The sequence below is a fragment of the Camelina sativa genome, chromosome 1, assembly GCF_030686135.1.
Source record: "Camelina sativa cultivar CO46 ecotype springtype chromosome 1, ASM3068613v1".
Taxonomy (NCBI): Eukaryota; Viridiplantae; Streptophyta; class Magnoliopsida; order Brassicales; family Brassicaceae; genus Camelina; species Camelina sativa.
Window position 1 is genome coordinate 9,897,725 of NC_141880.1, and position 24,750 is coordinate 9,922,474.

General features: G+C 36.6%; 2 protein-coding genes, 1 long non-coding RNA gene and 3 pseudogenes across 4 annotated transcripts; 1 reads left to right on the forward strand and 5 right to left on the reverse strand.

Moving 5' to 3' along the window:
- The first annotated feature begins 2,215 nt into the window (after positions 1-2,215).
- Positions 2,216-4,908, forward strand: LOC104787092 (BTB/POZ domain-containing protein At3g22104-like; annotated as a pseudogene). The gene is made up of 3 exons (XR_015560448.1): positions 2,216-2,420; positions 3,215-4,299; positions 4,392-4,908. The product of XR_015560448.1 is annotated as a BTB/POZ domain-containing protein At3g22104-like (transcript).
- Positions 4,909-5,255: 347 nt separating this feature from the next.
- On the reverse strand, positions 5,256-6,953 carry LOC104787106 (proteasome subunit alpha type-4-A). Its single transcript, XM_087456229.1, has 2 exons — positions 6,789-6,953; positions 5,256-6,168 (listed from the first exon to the last, which is right to left on the reverse strand). Exon 2 carries the CDS (start codon positions 6,156-6,158, stop codon positions 5,406-5,408), a length of 753 nt encoding a protein of 250 aa, XP_087312355.1. The 5' UTR covers positions 6,159-6,168; positions 6,789-6,953; the 3' UTR covers positions 5,256-5,405.
- Positions 6,954-9,774: 2,821 nt separating this feature from the next.
- On the reverse strand, positions 9,775-10,343 carry LOC147949713 (uncharacterized). Its single transcript, XR_015560451.1, has 2 exons — positions 10,190-10,343; positions 9,775-10,111 (listed from the first exon to the last, which is right to left on the reverse strand). It is a non-coding gene; the product is annotated as an uncharacterized LOC147949713 (long non-coding RNA).
- A 448-nt stretch (positions 10,344-10,791) lies between these two features.
- Positions 10,792-12,286, reverse strand: LOC104787131 (uncharacterized). The gene has a single exon (XM_010512653.3). The coding sequence runs from the start codon at positions 12,186-12,188 to the stop codon at positions 11,058-11,060; it is 1,131 nt and encodes a 376-aa protein (XP_010510955.2). The 5' UTR covers positions 12,189-12,286; the 3' UTR covers positions 10,792-11,057.
- An 11,126-nt stretch (positions 12,287-23,412) lies between these two features.
- LOC147949714 (5S ribosomal RNA) lies at positions 23,413-23,531 on the reverse strand (annotated as a pseudogene).
- An 879-nt stretch (positions 23,532-24,410) lies between these two features.
- Positions 24,411-24,529, reverse strand: LOC147949715 (5S ribosomal RNA; annotated as a pseudogene).
- Positions 24,530-24,750: the final 221 nt, after the last annotated feature.

Consider the following 24,750-nt stretch of genomic DNA (forward strand, 5'->3'; position numbering starts at 1 on the left):
GAAGCCAGCAGAGAATGCGTATGGTTGAGGTCGATGACTCAACATATCAGGTCGGACTGCGGTATGGTCGATGAAAAGGAACCAACCGTGATATATGAAGATAATACAGCTTGAATCGCACAACTTAAGGAAGGCTACATCAAGAGAGATCGGACGAAGCATATTTTACCCAAGTTCTTCTTCACACACGAGTTACAGAAGGTCAGAGAAGTTTAAGTGGTACAAGTTCAATTATGCGACAACTCAGCCGATTTCTTCACCAAGTCATTACCGACATCAACGTTCAAGAAGCTCGCGCACCAGATTGGAATGCAGAGGCTTAAGGATTTACAGTGATGCTTAGAACAGGGGGAGCAATGCGTGTTGTACTCTTTTTCCTTCACTATGGTTTTGTCCCAATGGGTTTTCCTAATAAGTTTTTAATGAGGCAGTTCCCCCAAGCGTATTGTATTGATCCCTTAGCATTGGCACGGTTATGTCATCCAAGGAGGAGTGTTGTAAAAGACATGGAGTGGACTTCTATAACCAGCCCATTACTTGTCATGGTGTGTAAGGCCCATGACCAATGGCCCGTGGCCTATTTCCTATTTCCTTATCGTTTTAGGTTTAACATATGTCTTTACTATATATATGTAACCTCTGTTCGATTGAATCAATAAGATAAAAGAAACTTTCATCGATTTCTCTAATTTACAACAGTAATTTACATATTGTGTAGATATAAATACCATTTGATATGAGGGATAAAACTGTCTCTGCAGAGTGTGTAAGTCACGTGAGCCCCGTTCCATGGCTTTTTTGCCCACCACGTTAGGATAGCTTAGTGCATGAGCAGTTGAAACCAAATCACACTTTTAATTTATAGAGTATTTGTTTATCATTTTATTTTTCATTAAAAACACCTCACATTTTGAGTCTCTTTTATATTATTGTATGTCACGTCTAACGAATGCTATTTTTAGTCTTATATCTTTTTCTACTGTGGCGGTGCCTCGTTTATTAACGACTTTTTCTTGTATTTTTCTGACTAGTATTTTTCAACTATTTGTTATGCCATCTAACGTAATAATACATGATTTTTATTTTATCTATGGAAATTGATATTACATCATTTGTATATACATTATATTAGTAGTATTATAGTATATATATATATAAAGAATTATTGATTGTCATACATAGTTGCATTGCATGTCATCATCAACAAAGATAATAATTATATATATCCATGATTTTTTGTATCTTTTTTGATAAACGTCTCGATGTAACCAATTTGGTTTTCCTTTTTAATTATTAAAATCAAGAAATAGTAGTAGGATAGATAAATCAATTTTTAGCTTGGTCCACATAGTACCAATTTTGTTATGGTCGGGGTCCAATAATTAATATTTTTTCTATATTGGTATTTAACGGAAATAAAAGATTATGCTGAATGAGAGATTTGAGAACTACTAATCTTTACAAAGTTATATATCACCGAATCATATTCCTCTAGACGCTCGATTATACACCACCAAATAAATAACCTTTCTTGGAAACTATTATTATCTTTTTGATTGTAGAACTAAAACAAAGTATTAGTGTTTTAATTAAAAAGATAACTTTGATTGGATGCATCTTATATAAATAATTAATTCTGATTTCTATCGAATCCAATATACTTAAACCACTGAACGATTCTTGCTAAAGTCTTGGTCCACGATGGTCAATGAAGTAAAATAATCAAAATTTATTAAGTTGATTAGAGGTAGATTAAAAAATACAGCATGATGAGAAAAAGGGGAAGAACATACAGTACCCTCAAAAGCTTCATTATTTTTGATTAAACAAATACATGAAAAATAAAATACATGATTAATTACTGATTGATCAGCTGATGATCAAAAAGGTAATAAAATGCGTTGTCATTACTCTCTTTTACTAACAAATTTATTAGCAAGAATGTGTCAGAATAGGTCTCCCTCTCTCTCTCTCTCTCTATCTTTGGTCTTTGTACATTATAACACACAGTGAACAGAGTGGTGTTTGTTTGAACACGCCTTTGTTGCTCTTGGTCTCTTTCTTTTTTTATTAACTCTCTCTAAAAGAACCCACCACTAATTTCGTGGGTGCTTCACCGATTGACTTGACAGACACATCTAAAGAGAAGAGAAGACTTTACTTATCTATCAGAAATCTGACAATCAGAAAACCAACAAAAGTTTTCTTGCTTCTTTGCTCTTTGTCTTCTTTCACTTCTCAGCATAAAATCCACATCTCTCTCTCTCTCTACTGTTTCCTCACTTCGTTACCTTTTGGGGGGAAAAAATCAAGAAAAGCTAGAGAGTATATTTGGTTACCGAGAGGTGGCTACTATGGAAGCTTGTTGCTCTGATCTTGAAGTTGACATCAATGGAGAAGAATCTCTCTTTCTTAATAAGGTAAGACCAAAAATCCAAACTTTAACCGTTTCTCAGTGTTAATTTCCACTTTTTCTTATCTGGGTATAGTTAAATTCTCGTTCTTTCATTTCAAATGTTCTAACTTGAATCAAAACTGTGACTTGAAAAAAACAACTTCTTTTTTGTTTTTTTTGGGTGTGTGTGTTTTGTTTTTGAGCTTGTGATAACATTATGACGGCTCACGTATTGTGTGTGACTCTGCTACATCCAGCATTTAATGTTCCACTCAAGGAATTACCTTAAAATGAGGGAACCACAAATCTCTCTTTTTTGTTTCAGTAAACTGATTTGTCTGAGTTAACATTAATCTCACTAGATTCAAATCTTATTTAGTTAAGACTTAAAGAGAGTAATGAAGCATGATGTCTCCATCACCATTTCTTGCATTTTTTCTTGTTCTTTACCTTTCCTCTTTGACTTTCTCCCATGTTCCTCTCTCTGTTAAATCAAACGAGATGTTTGTTGCACTGCACCTCTAGAGAGGGAAGAAGATAAGAGGCTCAGTTTGGATTTTTCTTGGTTACTATTCACTTCCCTTTTTGTTCTGTGTGACTGATTTATGAGTTGATCTTTAATGATTGGGAGACACACAGAGAGACCTCTCTGTGTAGTTGATATTTAATTCCTTTACTCTCTTGTAATTAAGTTGTAATAACTGTTACCTTACCCTATTCTATATCACAAAACAGTAACATGGCTTAAAGTTTCAACTTACTCAAATCTGTTTTGTGTTATATATGACTTATGAGTTTGTTTGTAATTTTCATCTGCAGCAAATCATATGTGCTTACTCTGCAACGTTCAGGAAGCTTCTTGGGAAATCAACTTCTTCCAATGGGAATCTCAAGGTGATCTTTAATGATTTCCCCGGTGGAGCGGAGAGTTTCGAGCTTGTATCGAGGTTTTGCTACGGTAAAGGTCGATTCGCTGTGATGCCCTCGAATGTAGTCCTTATGCATTGTGCTGCTAAGTTCATGGAAGTCTCTAAAGTCTTGGAACGAACAGAGAAGTGTATGGAAGAGATTAGGTATTGGTCTTGGCCAGAGCTTCTTCTAAGTCTAAAACAGTGTCAAGAAGTTGAAACATCGTCTGAAGCTGAGTCTTTAGCCGCGAAACTGATGAATGCGTTAGTGGAGAAGCTGTGTTTAGCCGTTGAAATGAGTCCTTCTAGTGCTGCTTCTGCTTGTTCACCAGATAGCAGCTTGTTTCGGTTTTCTTGTGATAGTAAAAGCACAGAGAGTTTCAAGAACAGCTCTATTCGGTTAACCTGGTGGTTTGATGAGGTTCTTGTTTTAAGTCCTGGTTTGGTTCAGACGTTCTTGAAGCTGATGGTATCGAGGAAATTTGATAATCTCATCATAAGTAGGTTCTTGTTCTATTACCAGAAGGTCAAGTTTTGCTCAGCGTCTTCTCATGAGAAAAGAAAGATTCTTGAAACCATCATTGATACTCTTTGCGTCTTAGATCAAAGCTGTGTCCCTTGCAAGGGCCTTTTCGGATTTTTGAGGTTGCTCTTGGATTGAATATAAACAATAGCAGCATGAACAAACTGGAGCTGATGATAGGTAACCAACTGGATCAAGCAACACTAGACAATCTTCTTGTTCCATCTCCATCGAAGTCTAGTCACTTGTACTATGTGAATCTTGTTATTAGATTCACAAAAGCTTTCCTCGACGGAGCAAGAGGAGGATTGCAGTTGAAGAAAGTGGCAAGCTTGATTGATCAGTACACAGCTGAAGTAGCACCTGATCATTCCTTGAAACCTTCAAAGTTTCTGTCTCTCCTCACACTTGTTCCAGATTCAGCCAGAGAATCACACGAAGAAATATACCGTGCTATCGATATGTATCTCGAGGTACGTTTTCAATACTCATCTCAAACTCAAAGTGTAAAAAAGAAAGTTTCAATCTTTGTCACACGAATGAACGGTTTTTATGGCTTGTTCAGGCCCATACTGGATTAACCAATGGTGAAAAACTCAGCGTGATACGAACATTAAGTTATGAGAAGCTTTCTGGAGAATCAAGAAGTAAAATTTCACGTAACCCGAAGTTTCAGGTGATTGAGACACCAGATGAACAACGAGAACAGAAGCAGCTCATACTAAGAATGGAGAAGGTTGAGGTTTCAGGAGATAACGAGAAGCTGAAAGAACATATTGAAGGGATTCAGTGGAGGGTTATGGAGTTAGAGAGAGCATGTTTGAAAATGCAGAATCAAATGGAAGTTATCAAGAAGAGATCCAAGAACACTAGCAAAGGAAGCAACAGATTGCTTCCTAAGCTCTGTTCTTGATTACTGAAGCTGTAGCTTACAATGATATATGTACATATAGTGATAGAGAGCATAAGGAGTCAATTATAGTTACAATCTGTTTCTCATGTTTCAAAGTATGTATCTTTCCTAGTGTTGTTTACTGTCACAAAGTTGTGCGTAACGAAAAGTAAAGAAAAGATTCGTTTTCTATGGGTTCTTATACAAACTTAGTTTATAAAGTTTACTTGTATTAAATCCAAGAAAACTCAAGATTTGATTTTAATCTTCCTTAAACGTTACTCTTTTGTGATTCCAAGATTCTCAATGTGAAGTTGCGTGTACTTAGAAAAGAAAACAGTTTTTTTTGGACGAAATCAAAACTTCAATTTAACAGTTGAACCCGAGGCATTGCCGTTACGTGTAAAACATTGCACGACAATAATGAATGCTTAGTATTCAAGTAATGAATTGAAGAAATTAAGACTAACCTATAATATATTTGTTCCTTTGCTCGTCGTCAGTCACTAGTAAAACGATAAAACTTCTCTAAACGCATTGAAGATAAATTCATAACATTGCCAAATTTTCATCGCCATAGTTAACTTCAAAGTTCAAACTCAAAAGGAAAGCTGTAAAACAGACTTACTACAAACATAAGACCCGAGACACCATACCAAGCGAATAACACTAGAGATACTTTTGGGCTCAGGATGTTTCAGCAGCGGGTTGAGTCACACCATGCTTGACCAACAGCTTGGTGAGAGACTCAGGAGAGTGAACATGGTACTTGACGTTCCCAGATGGAGTCAGATACACCTCAGCAAGCTCTAGCTTCTCAGATGTTAAGCTCGTGCTGTCCATTGTCTTGGTCAGAACCTTCAATGCAAGCTCGACAGCCTCTTCCCTAGTTGCATCATCCTTGTAGTCTTGTTTCAGAATCGACTGAGCAGCCTGATTGTTTGCTCCAACAGCTGCAGCTTTCCAACCACCATAGTTGCCACTCGGGTCACTCATATATAGTTGGAACCCAAAGTTCTTGTCCCATCCTGCAAAAAGAAAAGAGACTCCAAACGGACGAAGACCACCGAATTGTGTGTAGCCCTGCTTCGTGTCACAAAGAGACTGAACCAGCTGCTCAACAGGCATGGGCTCTTGGTACATGAAGGTGTAGCGTTGAGCTTGGACTCGAGCCGTGTTGATGAGAATGTTGGCATCAGACATTATACCAGCCACGGCACAAGCAACATGGTCATCAATCTTGTACATTTTTTCAGCAGAGGTTGAGGTTTGAAGAAGTTTTGAGGTGACTTTCTTCTCACCAATCAACACAACTCCGTCTTTGGATAAGATTCCAATTGCAGAACCAGCGTTTCCAATGGCCTCCATAGCATACTCAACTTGGTAGAGACGACCTTCAGGCGAGAAGATTGTAGTACGGCTATCATATCTCCGAGACATCTTCTAACAACTACACCAGTAAGAACAACAAAAGCAATGGTCAAATCCCGTTCTCACAAGACTCTGAGCCTACTAGTTAACTGAACAGAAAGCAATAAACTCAATGGTTTCGAATAAACAAAACTGAGGAAAACAAGAAGCTTTAACACTAATTCATACTCCCTTAGACACAGGGCCTGTTCTAAGTACCCCAAAATTAGGGTTTTTGACATCACAACGATCAGCTCAACAGATCAAATTCAGAATAAAACTAGACTAATCATAGGTCAAGTTTCTACTATAGAATCGTTAAAAAAGAACTAGCTTTATCAATCTCTGTTCCTTTAAGATCAACCACAACCCTTAGAAATGAAATCAAAGGAACGATGAGGCAAAATCAAAGACAATCACTGATGCCCATCTATGAAAACCCAAAAAACTAAACAGAATCTCATGCCTAGGAATCGCATCTAGTTAGGGTTTTATCTAATTCCATCGAAATTTTGAAGATTTCGTAGCAAAAATACTTCGCTCAGTACAGATCCAGCAAACTCAAATTCATACAGGTAACGAAGATACGCAGATTCCGAGAAACTAATGAGTAAGTAAAAGAAGAATCAAAGAAATTGGAACTTGAGAGAAATTTCTTACCTGAGAAGAATTAGCTTCTCTCTCGTTTTGGGTTCTTCTTTGATCTTTGCTGAGAACTTTGCTCTCTCTCTAGAACAAAATACACACGACCTCTGAGATGCGAGCTTGTTCGACAAGACAGAAAAAAAAAAAAAAAATTGGTTTGGGCCTTTTCGATTAGGCCCATATATACTTAATGGATAAGGATCAAACCCAAATTTAGAAAATTAAGCCCAATATAAGATACATCACTTCATATCCACGTTAGCTTGGTGGCAAAACAAAAAAACAAAACAAAAATACTGATACATATGCTGATGATACTTTAAAAATACTTTATTTATCTTCATATGCTGATGATATATTTGTATTTTTATTTGTCTTATTTTGATATTCAACACAAATTCCAATTATATACGCATCGTTAAAGAATATATACCTTGAAACAAAACAAAACAAACAAAAAACCTTAAAATTCCCGATACATACAGTATACACTCTTAAGTACTTTTTGTTTTGTATAAAAATACGTAAAATATGCTGTATAGTTATATCATATTGAATTTTGGTATGTATGATAATAATTGTCGACACTACATGTTACAATTTGTACAAGATATTATAAACTCGAAATTTTAAGCTTTTCTTTGTCTTTTTTTTTACGGTTTCATCTTATTAATCAAATGTTTGAAGACAAAACATGATATATATATATATATATATTTATTAGCATGAAATATACGTGCAAGTCATAAATGTATTGAATTAGACTAAATGGTTTTTTTTTTGGTTGACATGTGAGTTCTCTCTTATTAGTTTGTGAATTATTTTAGGCTAATTAGGGAAAATGTGATTTAGCTTTTATTAAGTTTCTGGATTTGTAAAGAACTTGAACTTCTCTCTTATTAGTTTTATGAATTCTCTCTAATTAGTTTGTGAATTCTTTTAGGCTAATTAGGGAGAATATGATTTAGTTCTTATCAGGTTTCTAGATTTGTGCAGAACTTAAACTTCTTAGTTTTGTGAATTCTCTCTAATCACAACTTACTCTCTCTATTCCCATTACATGACTCTATCTCTACAGCGTGAGCCAGTACCGTGATACCGAAGTAAGTAATTTCAATTGCATGTGAAAGCTTAATTTGAAGATAATTTGAAATTGCTCTGGTTTGTTTGATTTATTAGCTTCTTATTTCCACCAACCAAATTAAGATTTGGTTGGCACTTCTATTTTTCAGTTCACCACTAGGTGGCTTCAGGGCCCGGAGATTATCCAGATCATGAATGTTTGGGATCAGCTCACAGTCTCGATTACCATTCCACCCAACGGTTCAGTGGGTCTTTATCTTTATTATTGTGAGCCTATACTATGATTACAAGTGAGTAATTTCTATTTTTATTTTGTAATCATAACAGTTTTGCATGTTTTTTATGTAACCATAACAACATATATTAAATTATTTTGTAGTTTAATTATTTAATAATATTATATTTTAGTAACAATCGGATTCTAAACTAAATTTTCTGAAGTTAATCTAATTTATTGATTTAATATTTTTGATTAGGCTATTTTTTTTTTGAGTTAGGTTAATATTTTCTATAAATGAGGGATTATTACCCAAAAAACATTTTGAAAAATTTAATGAAATTCCAAAATCAACGTATTTGTTGCACCCTTGAAATATGTGAACGTGTTAAAGAATATATTAAATATTTATAAAATGTTACAATTTATGGTAATATATATTTTTGTGTGTTTTAAAAATCAAATTTATATTTATGGTTTATCGAGTAACTATAACAATTTTGTATAATCTAATAATCATTCATTTTAAATATATTATAATATTTGTTAGGTACTAAGTTTATTTATAATGATAAGGGTTATTGTCTCATTCTTTTTTAATAGCAAATAAATGAATATAGAATTAGAACTTACATTCCTATTCAATTATCAATATTTTCATTTTTAAATGAATAATCACACTAAATGTTGAGATTAATTAATTTTACATACTTAGATATATAAATAATCACATATCATGATATCCCATATTACCCCTGAATTATCTCCAACTCATTTATTGGGAATTAAGTTTCTTTCAATAAGTTGGAGATAATTCTGGGGTAATATACATCTTTTTATTATCAATTATAATAATTATTGAAAGTTTGTTATTTATATTACTATGGTAATAATACTAACATAAAAAATAACATTTTGTGTTTATATGATTATGTTAATAAGTTATATGTTCTTTATTTTTATTAATTTTATATTAATTGATATGTTTTATAGCTTTTTTGGAATATTTTACTTATATCGATTTTAAGAAATCAATATTTATATTGATTTTAAGAAATTAATATTTATATTGATTTTAAGAAATTAATATAACGTTGACTTGTATATTTGTAAATAATTTTTAGTGAAATTTTGTCTGAAAATAGTATGTAATTATTTAATCAGTTTTAATATGTGATATTTAAATTTGTGTGAGAAATAATTATTCAGTTAATTGTTTTTTAAATATAATGGCATGTTAATGTAATTAAATAGAAAATTTAAAGGTATTTTGTTAAAAGGTGCACAAAGCTCTCTGGTGGCGACACATCTGCTTTTTTAAGAGTGTGTTTTTCTATTAATATATACGGAAATTTTTTACAGGTTTGGCTGGTTGGTGTTGGTCCACTACCGCCGAGCCGTCGTTTGAGCCGTCGTCAATTATATCAACATTCTATCTTTGTTCTATCATTCTAGTTTTTGTTTGAATAATTCCATGTTTCTTCTATCATTCTAGTTTTTGTTTGAATAATTCCATATTTCTTCTATCATTTAAGTTTTTGTTTGAATAATTCCATGTTTTTTAACCTTGGTATGGGAATATATAGTGTAAAGATTTCATACATATCGAAAACAATAGCTAGATACTCTGCGGGATCTATCGTATGGTAATTACAAACGGTTAGGCTTAATGTAAAACTATATAAATAGAAACAGTTCAGGTGATCGAAATCGAATAAACCTCTTCACTTTATCTGAGAGAGAATAATAAGAAATTTCTAAAATCTTGTGAATCACAATACCCCTCTTTTAGTTACCAAATGTAATAAAAGTCATTTTCTTTGTTACTTCGGACAAAAAAGTAGAGATTTGGATGACACAGAGTTGGCGATGCCAGCTTTCTCAATGGTTTGGTCAAAGGCAGGTAGTGGTGTAGGAGAGACCGAGACGCCTCGGATGGTGATAATGAGCCGGCTAAAGCTTGTGATCCTGCAAGAGCTGTATCTTGTTCTTGTTTGATATAAGATACAAGAACAAGAGCTTTCACTCTACTACCTCACTTCATCAAAACATTAGAGAGAGAGAGAGATCAGAGAGAGAGAGAGAGAGAGAGAGAGTGGGGAGGAGATTAATTTACATTGAAGTCTTCTTCTTCTTGCCTGATGAGTTCGACTTGAACACGAACTGGATCGAGTAGACGTGGGGACTCCAACCTTGTTATCCTCTGGCATCATCGAACTTTATGTTATCCAAGTCAATCAAGAAGTACATAGAAAGACTGAAATGGCATAAATGTATTGAATTAGTTACCTCAAGAAAGGCTGCACTCTAAGTAGTTTTTGTTTTGTATAAAAATACGTAAAATATGCTGTATCGTTTTATCATATTGAATTTTGTTATGTATGATAATAATTGTCGACAATACATGTTACAATTTGTCCAAGATATTATAAACTCGAAATTTTAAGCTTTTCTTTATCTTTTTTTTTTTTTTTCACGGTTCATCTTATTTATCAAATGTTTTGAAAACAAAACTATGATATATATTTTTATTAGCATGAAATATACGTGTCTCTATTTATACGTACATGTGTACTTGGTCAGTAGCTGCGCTGTGCGGCGCCTATGCATCAGTGCAATGCGTATGGAGTATGGATCATGTCAATAAAAATCACATTTTTCTACGTACTCTACTACGTACGTACATATGTATATAAAACAAAATTAGACAGACTCACAGATACAAACTCGTTTATATTAGAAAAAAAGTTATATCGTTTTACAGTTTTTTTCTTCTTCTTAAAAGTACAGCATAACATAACATGAAAACGCAAAGAAATTGAGATCTCAAACCCAAATTACAAACCCCTAATTTTATTGTATCAAATGAAACATGAAACTCAAGGTCGCACACACGCATTTAAATCTCCCATTACCAAAAGAGATAATGAAACAAATTTTTGAAAAAAAAACGAAACCTTCTGAGATTCAACTCTTTACATTGATTAAGCGGGACACTTGAAGCCAGGGGGTGGAGTTTTTCCACAGTCGAGAAGAAGCTCAAGAGCAATGGGGAGAATGAGGTTGATGTTGAGAAGTTTGGCTTTAATAGTGGTACATAAACAAACGGCTGCGTCTAGGTCAAGTAAGCCTCCCAAAACTGGACAACACTCTTCCTTGGCGTGGCTTTTCCCTAGCCCGATGTGAATCAAACCTCCAAGAACGTCCACACACGCTCCTAGCTTCAACGTGTCAATTGGGCAAGTCTCGGGAATAGGAGGAGTTGGTGTTGGCGGCGTTACCACAGGTGGGGTTGGTGTTGGCGGTGTCACGACGGGTGGTGTTGGTATTGGTGGTGTCACGACGGGTGGTGTTGGTGTTGGCGGTGTTACAACAGGTGGAGTTGGTGTTGGCGGTGTTACGACTGGTGGAGTTGGTGTTGGCGGTGTTACAACGGGTGGAGTTGGTGTTGGCGGTGTTACGACTGGTGGAGTTGGTGTTGGTGGTGTTACGACGGGTGGGGTTGGTGTTGGTGGCGTTACGACAGGTGGAGTCGGTGTTGGCGGGCACGGTGGCGTTACAACGGGTGGAGGCTTGGTCGTAGGAGGTTTAGGTGTGGACGGAGGAGGCTTGGTCGTAGGCGGTTTAGGTGTGGACGGAGGAGGCTTGGTGGGCGGTTTAGGAGTGGACGGAGGAGGCTTGGTAGGTGGTTTCACGATGGGAGGTTTCGGGTAAGGGTGAGGTTTGGTGGGCGGTTTAGGGTGGGGGTGGGGTTTGACGGTGGGCGGTTTTGGGGTAGGTGGTTTTACTGCCGGTGGTTTAGGATGGGGTTTGACGGTCGGGGGTTTAGGATGGGGTTTGACGGTTGGTGGTTTAGGGTGGGGTTTAACGGTGGGCGGTTTCACTGCCGGTGGTTTAGGTGGCTTGACGGCAGGTGGTTTAGGAGGTTTGACGGGATGTTTTGGCGGTTTGTGAGGAGCTGGTGATGGTTTAGGAGGGCTACAGTCGCAAGCATAGGAGACGGCAACGAAGCCGAGGAGGAGGAGAACGAGAAAGGAGAGGTTCTGAGTGCGAGACCCCATTTTTTTTAGAATGAGGGTTTGGGTTTGTGAAAGGAGTGAGTAAGTAAGATACATGAGTGTACGTGTACTCTTTTATAGAAAATCTCATATAAGATATTTATTTTTACAAATAATACTGTATGTAAGCAACTGTGATTTAGTTGATTGATATTAAATCTGATTAAGCACGTTATGTCACTTGGTTACAAAAAGAAAACAAAGGGTTGTACTCATCACATTCCTCAATTGGCATTATATTTGTCTTCTCCATATTTTTAAATTTCTGTTGGGCTTTAACGAAAGATGAATTTATATACTCAACAGTATTCTTTCCTACAAAAATTTGATTTTTGTCAGGGAATTGTTTTGCATTGTAAATTTATAAATACAAAGTGCTGTGTTAATGTTTTAAAGATAGTTTTATATGCTTCGTCCACTTACACATGTCACAATGATCATTTAGTGTAATACTCCGGTACGTAATTAATCAAGTAGCTAGTCAGAAGTGTGCAAGTTCAGCTCTACTATACCTTCGAATCCATAACCTTTTGTTTAGAAAAAGAAAATTCACGCTTTGTCCATCCACCATAGATAATTTCATACTAAGTGTTAGTTTTATTTGAATTTCTTCGCGGCATACTCATATACTGTATGGTTAATTAAGTCAATAATTATTTGTTTAATTATTGGCTCATATAATTATTTGTTTCGAAAGAAGCATTTATCAATATAGTGCATGTTAACGACAGAAAGATCTCGATTGTGATAATCTCATGTATACCAAAAAAAAATATTGTTCGTATTTGCCTATATGGTCAAAAGTTAGCTTTTTTTGAAAACTGCAATCAATTTTTAAGAATCATATCTTGCACCTATTTTTTTTTTTCCTCCTACATCTCAGATCAAATTTGGCTAAAATATAAAACATCGTGAAATCAACGCGTGAATCAGCTAGAGAACTGTCCCGACATACGTACATAAGCTCTAGTCTATTAACATTAGAGAATGCCTACTCTATAATTAAGCGTTTAGTATAGTCAGTACATTATTATTGATATACAAATGTTTTAGAAAACTTAGACATAGTCATATTTGTAATTAATTGATGAAAACAATGGGAACAACCAAAGGTTTTTGTAATGTAATGGCCAATTGGGTCGACAATTTAAGAAGGGACTTTGTCATTATTATTTGACTTAAAAGACACCTCCCATTTCTCAATTTTGATAATTTCTGTAGTCACAAGATATATATATATATATATATATATATATATTTTTTCTTTTGAAACAAGACAAGATATAATTAAACACATCGTTCTCACTCTTTTTTTCTTGTTCCTTGCGAGGTAGGTCCATTTTTTTTTAATAAGGATTTTAGGCAATTTCTTTTGGGTGCTAGTTTGTGTCTCTACCTATACAAATAAGAAAAGAGAATCAGTTTTGGTAAAAATCCCCAAAAATATATAAAAGATTGATAAATCTTCAACCAAGTTGTTGGGTTTCATTAGATATATTAGATTACGTGTTTTTTTGCTAAACTGTAAATATCATTAGTATGCTGGTAAGTTTTCACTAACTGATGGAAAAAAACTATACCCATACTTTCCGACCGAAACTATATGTATAGAAGATATTAACTTAGTGCTGTAATTATCAACTCTTGAAATGATTGAATCACGTGTGAATGTGATAGATGATTCTCTTTGTAGTTTTGTTCATATTATTATTGTATGATTAAATAATAAAACTAAATGTACCATAATTTTTTCCTTCAAATTTATTTTTATATATGGTGAAGAAAACAAAATAAAGTTATGGGACGCAAATTATAAGCTGGCGGGTAGAATTTGGCTGGTAGTAAAAACAGTGTAACCCGTGAACTCTGTCACTTTTGAAGATTTAGTCTTAAAAGAAAAAAAAAAAAGGAATGGATAATGTGACGTTATGAATGAATCTCATGCATGCATGTGACTCTCACCATTTGTCTCTTTGTTTCCTCTCACAACCACGACAATAATTGTAAAAAGAAAATATATACTAATGGTCGTCTGCGTACTGAGTAGTAGAGAAAGAAGACGAGAATAAACTTTCTTCTTTGTATTTCTCCTTTTTCACACATTTACAACGTCTGCCCATGGGCTTATTTTATGCAACACGATCGATATTCGAATTCGAAACTTGTCTACCTTGTCATCATATCATAGGGCTAGGTATTGCAAAGAATCAAATCGATTGCTAAGCACGAGGTTTAGTTTTCTTAAATCTTTTCTTCTAAGGGGCAATCAGAACTTCACATGCTTTGAGGTGTGAGGCGACATAGAGGAAAGTGACGTTGCTGAGCATTTGCTTGGGTTTTGTCTTTGTATTGCTGATTGTTTGGGCTTGATGAGATGTTAAAGTTGGGCCTGAATCTAATTCGATATGCTTTAGAGTGAATTTGCGCATGAGATTGGTCATTTATGTAGGGATGCAACAAAAGAATTTTGTGGGAGGTCCCTTATCCTAATACTTACTATTCTTGTCTAAATACGTTTAATTGAAGAATTCTGACAAGATCTAGTACTTTTGTGGGAGGTCCCTCATCCTAATACTTACTATTCTTGTCTAAATACGCTTAATTGAAGAATTCTGACAAGATCTAGTGCATTAGTGCTGCTATGATCATATCCATTAATATATCCCATAAAACCGCATATACCATTTTCCGAACTCGAGGATCATTTGATGTGGGTCTCACTTGATATGTTGATGAGGACATCAGTATTCAACTTCCAGAAGAACACATTCTGCCATTTCCGGAAGAATCCGTTCTACCATTTTCCGAAGAACCCGTTCTACCATTTCCTGAAGAACCCGTTATGCCAACAATGGTACACAAATCTATGACAAAGTTGGAAGCAATGACCTTAAGGGAACAATTCAACAAGTCCATTGAAAGTCTGATTACTCTCATTGAGCTAGAAGATTCCAAAGAGAAGACTCCAAAAGCATCATTTCTGTCGGTTTTACAAGGAATTAAAGAACCCGTTCTTTTCATCATTTCCGAAGCAATGAAGGGCTGGAGCGTGTATGAGAGCTATGACCAAGGTAAGTGTTTGAATTCAAATAATAAATGATGGTTCTTTTCTTGTTTTGCAGGAATCGACCGTTGGATCTTTATTGAGTCTTTTATTTTATTTAGGTCCTAAAATTGAGTCTGTTATTTTGCAAGTTTAGTCCTTTTTATTTGTAATAATTTCGACCCTAGAAGGTCCCCCGCTGTTGGATCGTTATATAAGGTCCATTCACAGCATTGTAACCTTTCAAGTTTTTATGAAATAAAATGAGAGTTTTCTTAGGTTTTTTTTTGAGATAGAAGCAACCACCCTTTTCTCCTTCTTCTTGTGTGTGAATCCTGGAAGACTGAGATTTGACTTATCATAGATCCTTTCACAGATCTGTGTGGCATCCTTCAATCCACCCATCTATCTCTTCATCTTCCACTGCTACCGAATAGACAGAACAATGTTTTTAACCATTTGTCTATTCATCATCTCTTCACTGCATTCCATCTATCATCCAACGAGTAGGAAGAACAGTGTTATCAACCATTTGCCTATTCACATAGGTTCCCCTCATCTGTGTTCCTATATCATGTGGTATCAGAGCTAAACACTCCAAATCAAGTTTTATCTATCCCTTTTGTTTCAGTTTGTTTCCCTTTGTTTGCTTCAGTTTGTGTCTGTTTCAGTTTGTTTTGTTTCTTTTCGTTTCACCCCTTGTAGATCTGCTATTTTCGTGTGTCTTTGCTCTATTTTGATTGTTCATCTTCTAAAAAGAAAACCCTAAAAAAATTTCGTTTCAGATCTGTTTATTTGTTTGCCTTAAACCCCCCCCCCCCCAATTCTAGATCTGTCAGTTTTGGGAAGTTTTCCATATTTGGACCTTTCGACTTCCTGTGCACTTGATCTCTTGTCCTTATTTTTACAGAAACGTTTTGAACCATGGGAGAACAAGGAGGAGAGGTGAACATGGCTGAGATGATTACAACTATTCAAGCCCAGCTCCAAACGCTTGGTGATCGCATGACACGAATTGAACAACCCCCACTTGCACCAAGAGCACCAGTTCGTAACTTGCCAAGAGGAAACAATGAGGTTGATATATCTTAATCAACACCAAAGGCCAAGGAGACACTACCAACAAGGTAGGGGACGAGATGAAGGCAACATAAGAGAAGGAGGCTATGATCTTAAGCTCAATCCACCAACAGTTGCTGGAAAGGTTAATCTTGAAGCTTACATTGATTGGGAAAGACGTATGGAGCATATCTTTGGCTACTACAACTATTCTGAACAGAGAAAGGTATCCCTAGCTGCTGCTCAACTTACCGACAATGCCTTAGCTTGGTGGGATAGAGATGTGTCTGAGAGGAGGAGGCATAGACATATACCAATGACCACTTGGGATGATATGAGGTTTCAGCTAAGAATGAGATATGTCCCAGCTTATTACCACCGGGAGCTACAAAAGAAGTTCCACAAGCTCTCACAAGGAACCAAATCTATTGAGGAGTACTTTGAAGAGTTTGAATCTTTTAAGAACATATTGGAGGTAGAAGAGTCTGAGGAGAACTTGATGGCACAGTTTCTAGATGTTCTTCATGATCGGATTGCTAGAAAGGTGGAAAGACAAACATATCATGATGTTGAAGATTTGTTGCACCTAGCAGTCCAAGCCGAACAACACATCAAGAGGAAGACAGCTTCTACTAACCGCAGTAAGGCTCCATGGACACCACCACCTCAAAAAGCTTTAGACAAAGGAAAATCTCTTGATGTGGACCAGAGATTTAAAAGAGCTGCACCTGAGGCATCAAAAATAACCAAACCAGAGCAAGGTAAGCCTACTAACCAAAGAGCTCGTGATATTACTTGCTTTAAATGTCAGGGAAAAGGACACTATGCAAGGGAGTGCCCAAACCAGCTAGTAATGATCCTTAAAGCCAATGGAGAGTATGAATCACAAGATGAGGAAGAAGAACGTGATGAATCTGAGGAGGATATTGTGGACTATCTAGAGATGGGAGAGGTTCTAGTCATAAGGAGGGCTCTTAGCACTCTTTTTAATCCTGAAACAATTCAAAGAGAAAATATCTTCCACTCTCGCTGCTCCATAAACTCCAAGGTATGTAGCTTAATCATTGATGGGTTCATGTACTAATGTAGCCAGCAAGTATTTGGTTGATAAGCTAGGTCTCCAAAAGACAAAGCATCCCTATCCATATCGACTTAAGTGGCTCAATGACGAGGCTGAATTAAGGATCTCTGAGCAAGTCACCATACCATTCACCATAGCTAAATATTCAAATCAAGTTGTGTGTGATGTGGTTCCTATGCAAGCTGGACACCTTCTTCTAGGACGACCATGGCAATTTGATAAGGAGACTTTACACAATGGCCGAACCAACTACTACACTTTCTTACACAACAACAAGAAGCATCAACTACTACACTTTCTTACACAACAACAAGAAGCATACTCTAGCTCCACTCACCCCTCAAGAAGTGCATAAAATGCAACAAACCATGTCAAAGGGAGCTAAGTCAAACAAAACTAATCTCTACATAACACCTTCTACTGTTTTGAAATCAATTAATTCATAGAAAAAGGTGCTACTAATGATCTTTAAGGAAGGTTTGTTTTCAGGTCAAGAAGAGAAAGACTTACCACCAGAAGTGATTGAACTATTAGGAAGGTTTAAAGAAGTCTTTCCTGAGGAGATACCACCTGGACTACCGCCTATAAGAGGAATCGAACATGATATTGATCTAGTTCTGGGAGCACCACTGCCTAATAGACCAGCCTACTGAGTAAACCCCGAGGAAGCAAAAGAGCTGGAAAAGCAAGTTCAAGATCTAATGTCAAAGGGCTACATTCGTGAAAGCCTAAGCCCTTGTGCTGCACCGGTTCTTCTAGTGCCTAAGAAAGATGGAACTTGGAGAATGTGTGTAGACTGCAGAGCAATCAACAACATCACTGTCAAATATAGACATCTCATTCCAAGGCTTGATGACATGCTAGATGAGCTTAATGGAGCTACTATCTTTTCCAAAATTGATCTAAGCAGTGGTTATCATCAAGTGAGGATGAAAGAATGTGATGAATGGAAAACGGCTTTCAAGACAAAACAAGGACTATATGAGTGGTTAGTCATGCCATTCGGACTCACCAACGCTCCAAGCACCTTCATGAGGTTAATAAATCAAGTCTTAAGGGAGTACATCTGTAAGTTTGTGGTTGTTTATTTTGATGATATCTTGATTTATAGCACAAGTCTTGCAGATCAGGTAAAGCATCTTGAAATGGTGATAAAAGCGCTTAAGGCTGAACATCTCTATTCTAATCTTAAGAAATGCACGTTTTGCACTGATCAAGTTGTGTTTCTAGGATTTGTTGTGAGTTCGCAGGAACTAAAGGTCGATGAGGAAAAAATCAAGGCTATACAAGACTGACCAACTCCAACAACCATTGGACATGTTAGGAGCTTCCATGGGCTGGCTAGCTTCTATAGGAGATTTGCGAAGGATTTCAGTACCATTGCTGCACTCTTGACATCGGTGATTAAAAAACATGTGGAATTCAAATGGGGTCAAGCACAAGAGGATGCATTCAAGCTGCTCAAAAATAGCAGCACAAATGCATTCGTTTTGGTACTTCCTAACTTTGATAAAATGTTTGAGATTGAATGTGATGCTTCTGGTACAGGAATAGGTGCTGTTCTAACTCAAGGAGGAAAACCAGTAGCATACTTCAGTGAGAAACTCAGTGGAGCTGCACTTAATTATCCAACCTATGATAAAGAGCTCTATACTTTGGTAAGATCTTTAGAAACTTGGCAACATTATTTGTTATCTAAAGAGTTTGTTATTCATACAGATCATGAGACACTCAAGCACCTAAGAGGACAAACTACACTTAAGAAGAGACATGCACGGTGGCTTGAATTTGTGGAGACATTTCCATATGTGATTAAGTACAAGAAGGGAAAAGAGAACATTGTAGATGATGCTTTATCAAGGAGACATGCTTTAATCACCACAATGGAGGCCAAATTCATGGGATTTGATCATATCAAAGGTCTATATGTGGAGGATCCAGATTTCAAAGAAGCTTTTAAGGAAACAAGCAAAGCCGTTATGGGTCATACTACCAACATGATGGATTTCTCTTTAAGGACAAAAGGCTGTGCATTCCTCAAGGATCCATGAGAGAGCTGCTGATAGGAGAAGCACATGGAAGAGGACTTATGAGACATTTTGGGCGAGACAAAACTCTAAGTGTTCTTATAGAACATTTCTTTTGGCCGCATTTGAAAAGAGATGTGGAAAGGTTCTGCGGAAAGCGCATCACCTGCTTGAAAGAAAAATCCAGGTCACATCCATATATGCCTTTGTATCCCTAACCTACCATGGGTAGATATTTCTATGGATTTTGTTTTAGGGCTGCCTAAGATCAACAACCGAGATTTTATCTTTGCTGTGGTTGATCGGTTCTCCAAAATGGCGCATTTCATTCCATGTAACAAGACAAATGATGCTTCTCAAACTGCTGACTCTTTTTCAAAGAAGTTGTGCGTTTGCATGGAATCTCAAGGACCATTGTTTCAGATCGAGACACCAAATTTTTTAGCCACTTTTGGAAGACTTTGTGGAAAAAGCTAGGCACTAAGCTACTCTTCTCCACCATTTGTCATCCTCAAACTGATGGCCAAACTGAGGTAGTTAATCGTACTCTCTCCACTCTTTTGAGAGCTACGATAGGTAAGAAGCTCTGAAACTGGTTATCTTGTTTACCCTATATTGAATTTGCTTAAAATCATGCTAAGCATTCTGGTACCAAATTCTCTCCATTTGAAGTTGTCTATGGTTTTAATCCTCTAACCCCATTAGACATCACACCTCTGCCCCAAGCTGTTTATTCTAGTGCAGAAGGAGTCACCAAAGCTGACTTTGTGAAGAAATGATAACATCATTATTTTACCCATTTTAGCTATAGTTTTACTATGCATTTAGGAAGAGTTTAGTATAATTTCAATGCTTTAATATCTATTATCAAGTATTTTAGGTTTCAAGAAGGTTTTACAGGTTTTATAGCAAAAAGGACCAAAAGGCAAGGAAAATATGTTTTAGGAAAGATTCACAGCTTTACAGTACGGGCAACATTTGAAGAACTTCCAGAACTCACATTTCGACGTACTTAGTGTCTATGGAAAGCTGGAAGAGTTATCTTTCTCCTTGAAGTGGAATCAAGTCAATCAATTCACTCATCTGGAAGTTATTCTCGATATTCTGAGACGTATCTTAAACCGACGTAAGGAGAATCATCAAGCCAATGGGCTTTTTATTGAAGTCCAGACCAGCTACCACCATGGCGGCCCATTTCAAGTCTTCACCACGTTCTAGAAGTTTTCTACGCCGCCCCTTGCCATGCACTTAACAAGAGAAGACGTTTCTATCCTTACAAAACCCTAAACCTAGACAAAACCCTATAAATACTCTTCTAAGCCTTAGGGTTTAGAATGTGCCTTCACCTGCCTCCAAGGAGATCACGACCAGAAGAGCAGCCACGAACAGCAGCCCTCTCTCGTCCATCTCTTGAAGCTTTGAAGTTCACCAAACTCTTTTCTATTCTATTTATTTTGTTCTAGTTTTCTAAAGGAAGAAGATCTTACAACTTTGTTTGACAACCATTGAAGTAATATCTAAATCTCTTTTCTCTATTTATTCTTTTATGTTTATGAATTGTTTAAACCTTGCTTTGATGATTCCCTTAAACATGCTAGAGTCGTTTTCTAGTTGGGTTTAAAGGGATTATCAAAGGGGGGAGATGATCTTAGTTTAGGTGGCAATTTTTAGGGTTTGTTAGATTTAAATTCTGTTTATTCTATGCTTTAATTCTAAGTCTTTTCTTAATGCTTTAAGTTAGCCTCATGAACTAACTATGATCTAAAGTGTGTGTGCTTGACCTAGATTAGATGTGTGGGGAGACATAGGAAGCACATACCCCTTACCTATGGAATTCTATGGATTAGAATCGAACTAGTTTTAAAAGCTTTGATCTATGCGTCATTGCCTGCGACAGTTGAGTAACGGAGTGTAGTGATCTTAGACAGCTAGCTTGAGAACTTTAAGTTAACGGTTCATTAGTGTTTCATAGTCCGAGTTATAGATAAACAAACTAACCCTAAACTTTCCTAGATAGATAGATCATTGAACCCCTGCGATTCCCCTTGATGCCAAACGCTTGTTTTATGATTTTTACTTGCTTTTATTTACGTTTATTTGCTTGCTACAACCGTGACAACCAAAACCTCCTTTTTATTGAGTCCTAGCCTTACATCTCTTCCGACGGATTCTCTGAACAACAACTCTCTCTCTGTGGGATCGATCCTTAAATACTACTACCGATTAGCTGTGAACTTGTAGCCATTGTGTGGTCTTTTTAAGGTAAAAGATTGAAGTGAAAAACCACGCACATCAAGAAACTTCACCAAAGAGTTAAACAGAATCTTGAGAAGAAAAGCGCAAAGAACAAAGAGCATGCGGATAAGCACCGCAAGGAGCTGAAGTTTGAACTCGGTGATTGGATCTGGTGACACAGAGAAAAGAAAGATTTTCCAAGGAAAGAAAGTCCAAGCTGTTACTAAGAGGATATGGACCATTTCAGGTCTTAGAGAAAATCATTGACAATGCCTACAAGATTGAGCTACCAGGTGAGTTGAACATTTCTCCAACCTTTAATGTTGCTGATTTATCTCCTTTCCATGCAGATGAAATAGTTCTGCAGACAGAACTTTCTCAAGAGGGAGGGAATGATGAGGACATCAGTATTCAACTTCCAGAAGAACCCGTTCTGCCATTTCCGGAAGAACCCGTTCTACCATTTCTGGAAGAACCCGTTCTACCATTTCCTGAAGAACCCGTTCTGCCAACAATGTTACACAAACCTATGACAAGGTTGGGAGCAAGGACCTTAAGGGAACAATTCAACAAGTCCATTGAAAGTCTGATTACTCTCATTGAGCTAGAAGATTCCAAAGAGAAGACTCCAAAAGCATCATTTCTACTGGTTTTACAAGGAATTAAATAACCCGTTCTTTTCATCATTTCCGAAGCAATCAATGAAGGGCTGGAGCGTGCATGAGAGCTATGACCAAGGTAAGTGTTTGAATTCAAATAATAAATGATGTCTCTTTTCTTGTTTTGCAGGAATCGACCGTTGGGTCTTTATTGAGTCTTTTATTTTATTTAGGTCCTAAAATTGAGTCTGTTATTTTGCAAGTTTAGTCCTTTTTATTTGTAATAATTTCAACCTTAGAAGGTCTCCCGCTGCTGGATCGTTATATAATGTCCCTTCTCAGAATTGTAACCTTTCAAGTTTTTATGAAATAATATGAGAGTTTTCTTAGGTTTTCTTCTAAGATAGAAGCAACCACCATTTTCTCTCTCTTCTTGTGATTGAATCCTTGAAGACTGAGATTTGACTTATCATAGATCATTTCACAGATCTGTGTGGCGTCCTTCAATCCACCCATCTATCTCTTCATCTTCCACTGCTACCGAATAGACAGAACAGTGTTTTCAACCATTTTTCTATTCACCATCTCTTCACTGCATTGCATCTATCATCCAACAAGTAGGCAGAACAGTGTTATCAACCATTTTCCTATTCCCATCTATCCACATAGGTTCTCCTCATCTGGGTTCCTATATCATATGTGTACCGGTTTAGTCACCTTAGAAGTGTTTCCAAATTTGAAAAACAAACCATAACCATGTTCGAAACATTTTTTGATCCCGAAATTTTGTCGGGATAAAAAAACCCTAAAAGCCTTTAAACGTCAAAATTTGGTTCCAAAAATAATCCAATGGTACGAAGGCCCATTGCCTTGCCAGAAGCTCTCTTAGGGCATTTCAAAAAAGTATTCTCGGTCGTGTAGATCCTCACAATGTAAAAGTTATGACGTTGTGTATGTCCTAGCATCATGCGAAACAACCACAAAAAAAAATGGAGGGATGCAACACGAGAATTTCCTGGGAGGTCACCCATCTTAGTACTATTTTCATTATATCCCATGCAAACGCATATATCATTTTACAAAGACTCAAAGGATCATTCGATGTAGGTCCCACTTGATATGTAGACCGGTTAAATCACATTGGATGTGCTTCCAAACACGAAAAACAAGTTATAACCATGTCTGAACACATTTTTTTATCCCAAAATTGTGTCGCCCAATCAGAGAAAAAAAGGGAGGGATGCAACACAAGGACTTCCCCGGAGGCCACCCATCGTAGTACTACTTTCGCCCAAGCACAATTAACTGCAAATTTCTGATGGGATATGGTGCATTAGTGCTGGTATGATCACATCAATTAGTATATTTTATGCAATAACATATATCTTTTTCTGAAGACTCAGAGGATCATTTAATGTGGGTCCCAATTGATATGTGGACCGGTTAAGTCACATTGGACATGCTTCGAAAATAGAAAAGCAAGCCATAACCATGTCCCAAAATGATTTTTTGCTTGAAATCATGTCGCAATCACAAAATAACCCGAAAAGCCTTTAAGCTTGGAAATTTAGTCCCGAAAATAGTCTAATGGTACGGTGATCCATTGCTTTGCCAGAAGCTCTCTTGCGGCTTTTCAAAAAAGTATTATGGGTCGCGTAGGTCCTAACGGTGTGAAACAACAATGTCGTATCGTCTTGCAAAACAACAACAAAAAAAAAGAAAAAAAAGGGGAGAGATGCACCACAAGGACTTCCTGGGAGGTCACCCATCCTAGTACTACTCTCGTCCAAGCGCACTTAACTGTAGAGTTCTGATGGTATCATGTGCATTATTGCTAGTATGATCGCATCTCTTAGTATATCCCATGCAATCGCATATATCCTTTTACGAAGACTCAAAAGATCATTCAATGTAGCTCCCACTTGATATGTGGACCGGTTAAGTCACCTTGGACGTGCTTCCAAACTAGATAAACAATCCATAATCATGTTTCAGAACATTTTTTTCTTGTAATCGTGTCGCTATCACAAAAAACCCTTAAAGTATTTAATTGCCAAAATTTTGGTCACAAAAATAGTCCAACGTTACGGTATTATGGAGATTTTATCTTGCCAAAATTTCTCTTGGAGAGTTTCAAAAAGGTATTATGGGTCGCATAGGTCCTTACAATGTGAAAATTATGACGTTGTGTATGTAAATATCGTCTTGCGAATCAACCAAAAATAGAAAAAAGGAGGGATGCAACATGAGGGCTTCTTTGGAGGCCACCAATCCAAGTACTACTCTCGCCCAAGCACACTTAACTGTGGATTTCTGATGTGATCTGGTGCATTAGTGCTGGTATGATCGCATCCATTAGTATATTTCATGTAATCGCATATATCCTTTTTCACCTTGTTTGTGCAAGCCTTTCAAATTGACAAATGCTTTGATTCAGGACACCAACTTCCTGCCCATGGTGAAGGATTACTGTGAAGGTATTGAGAGTCTATATCTCTCTACTTCTGCAATGTTCCGATTCTCAAAGAAGTTGAAAGCTCTGAAGCCAAAAATAAAACACTTCGTGATAAGCTAG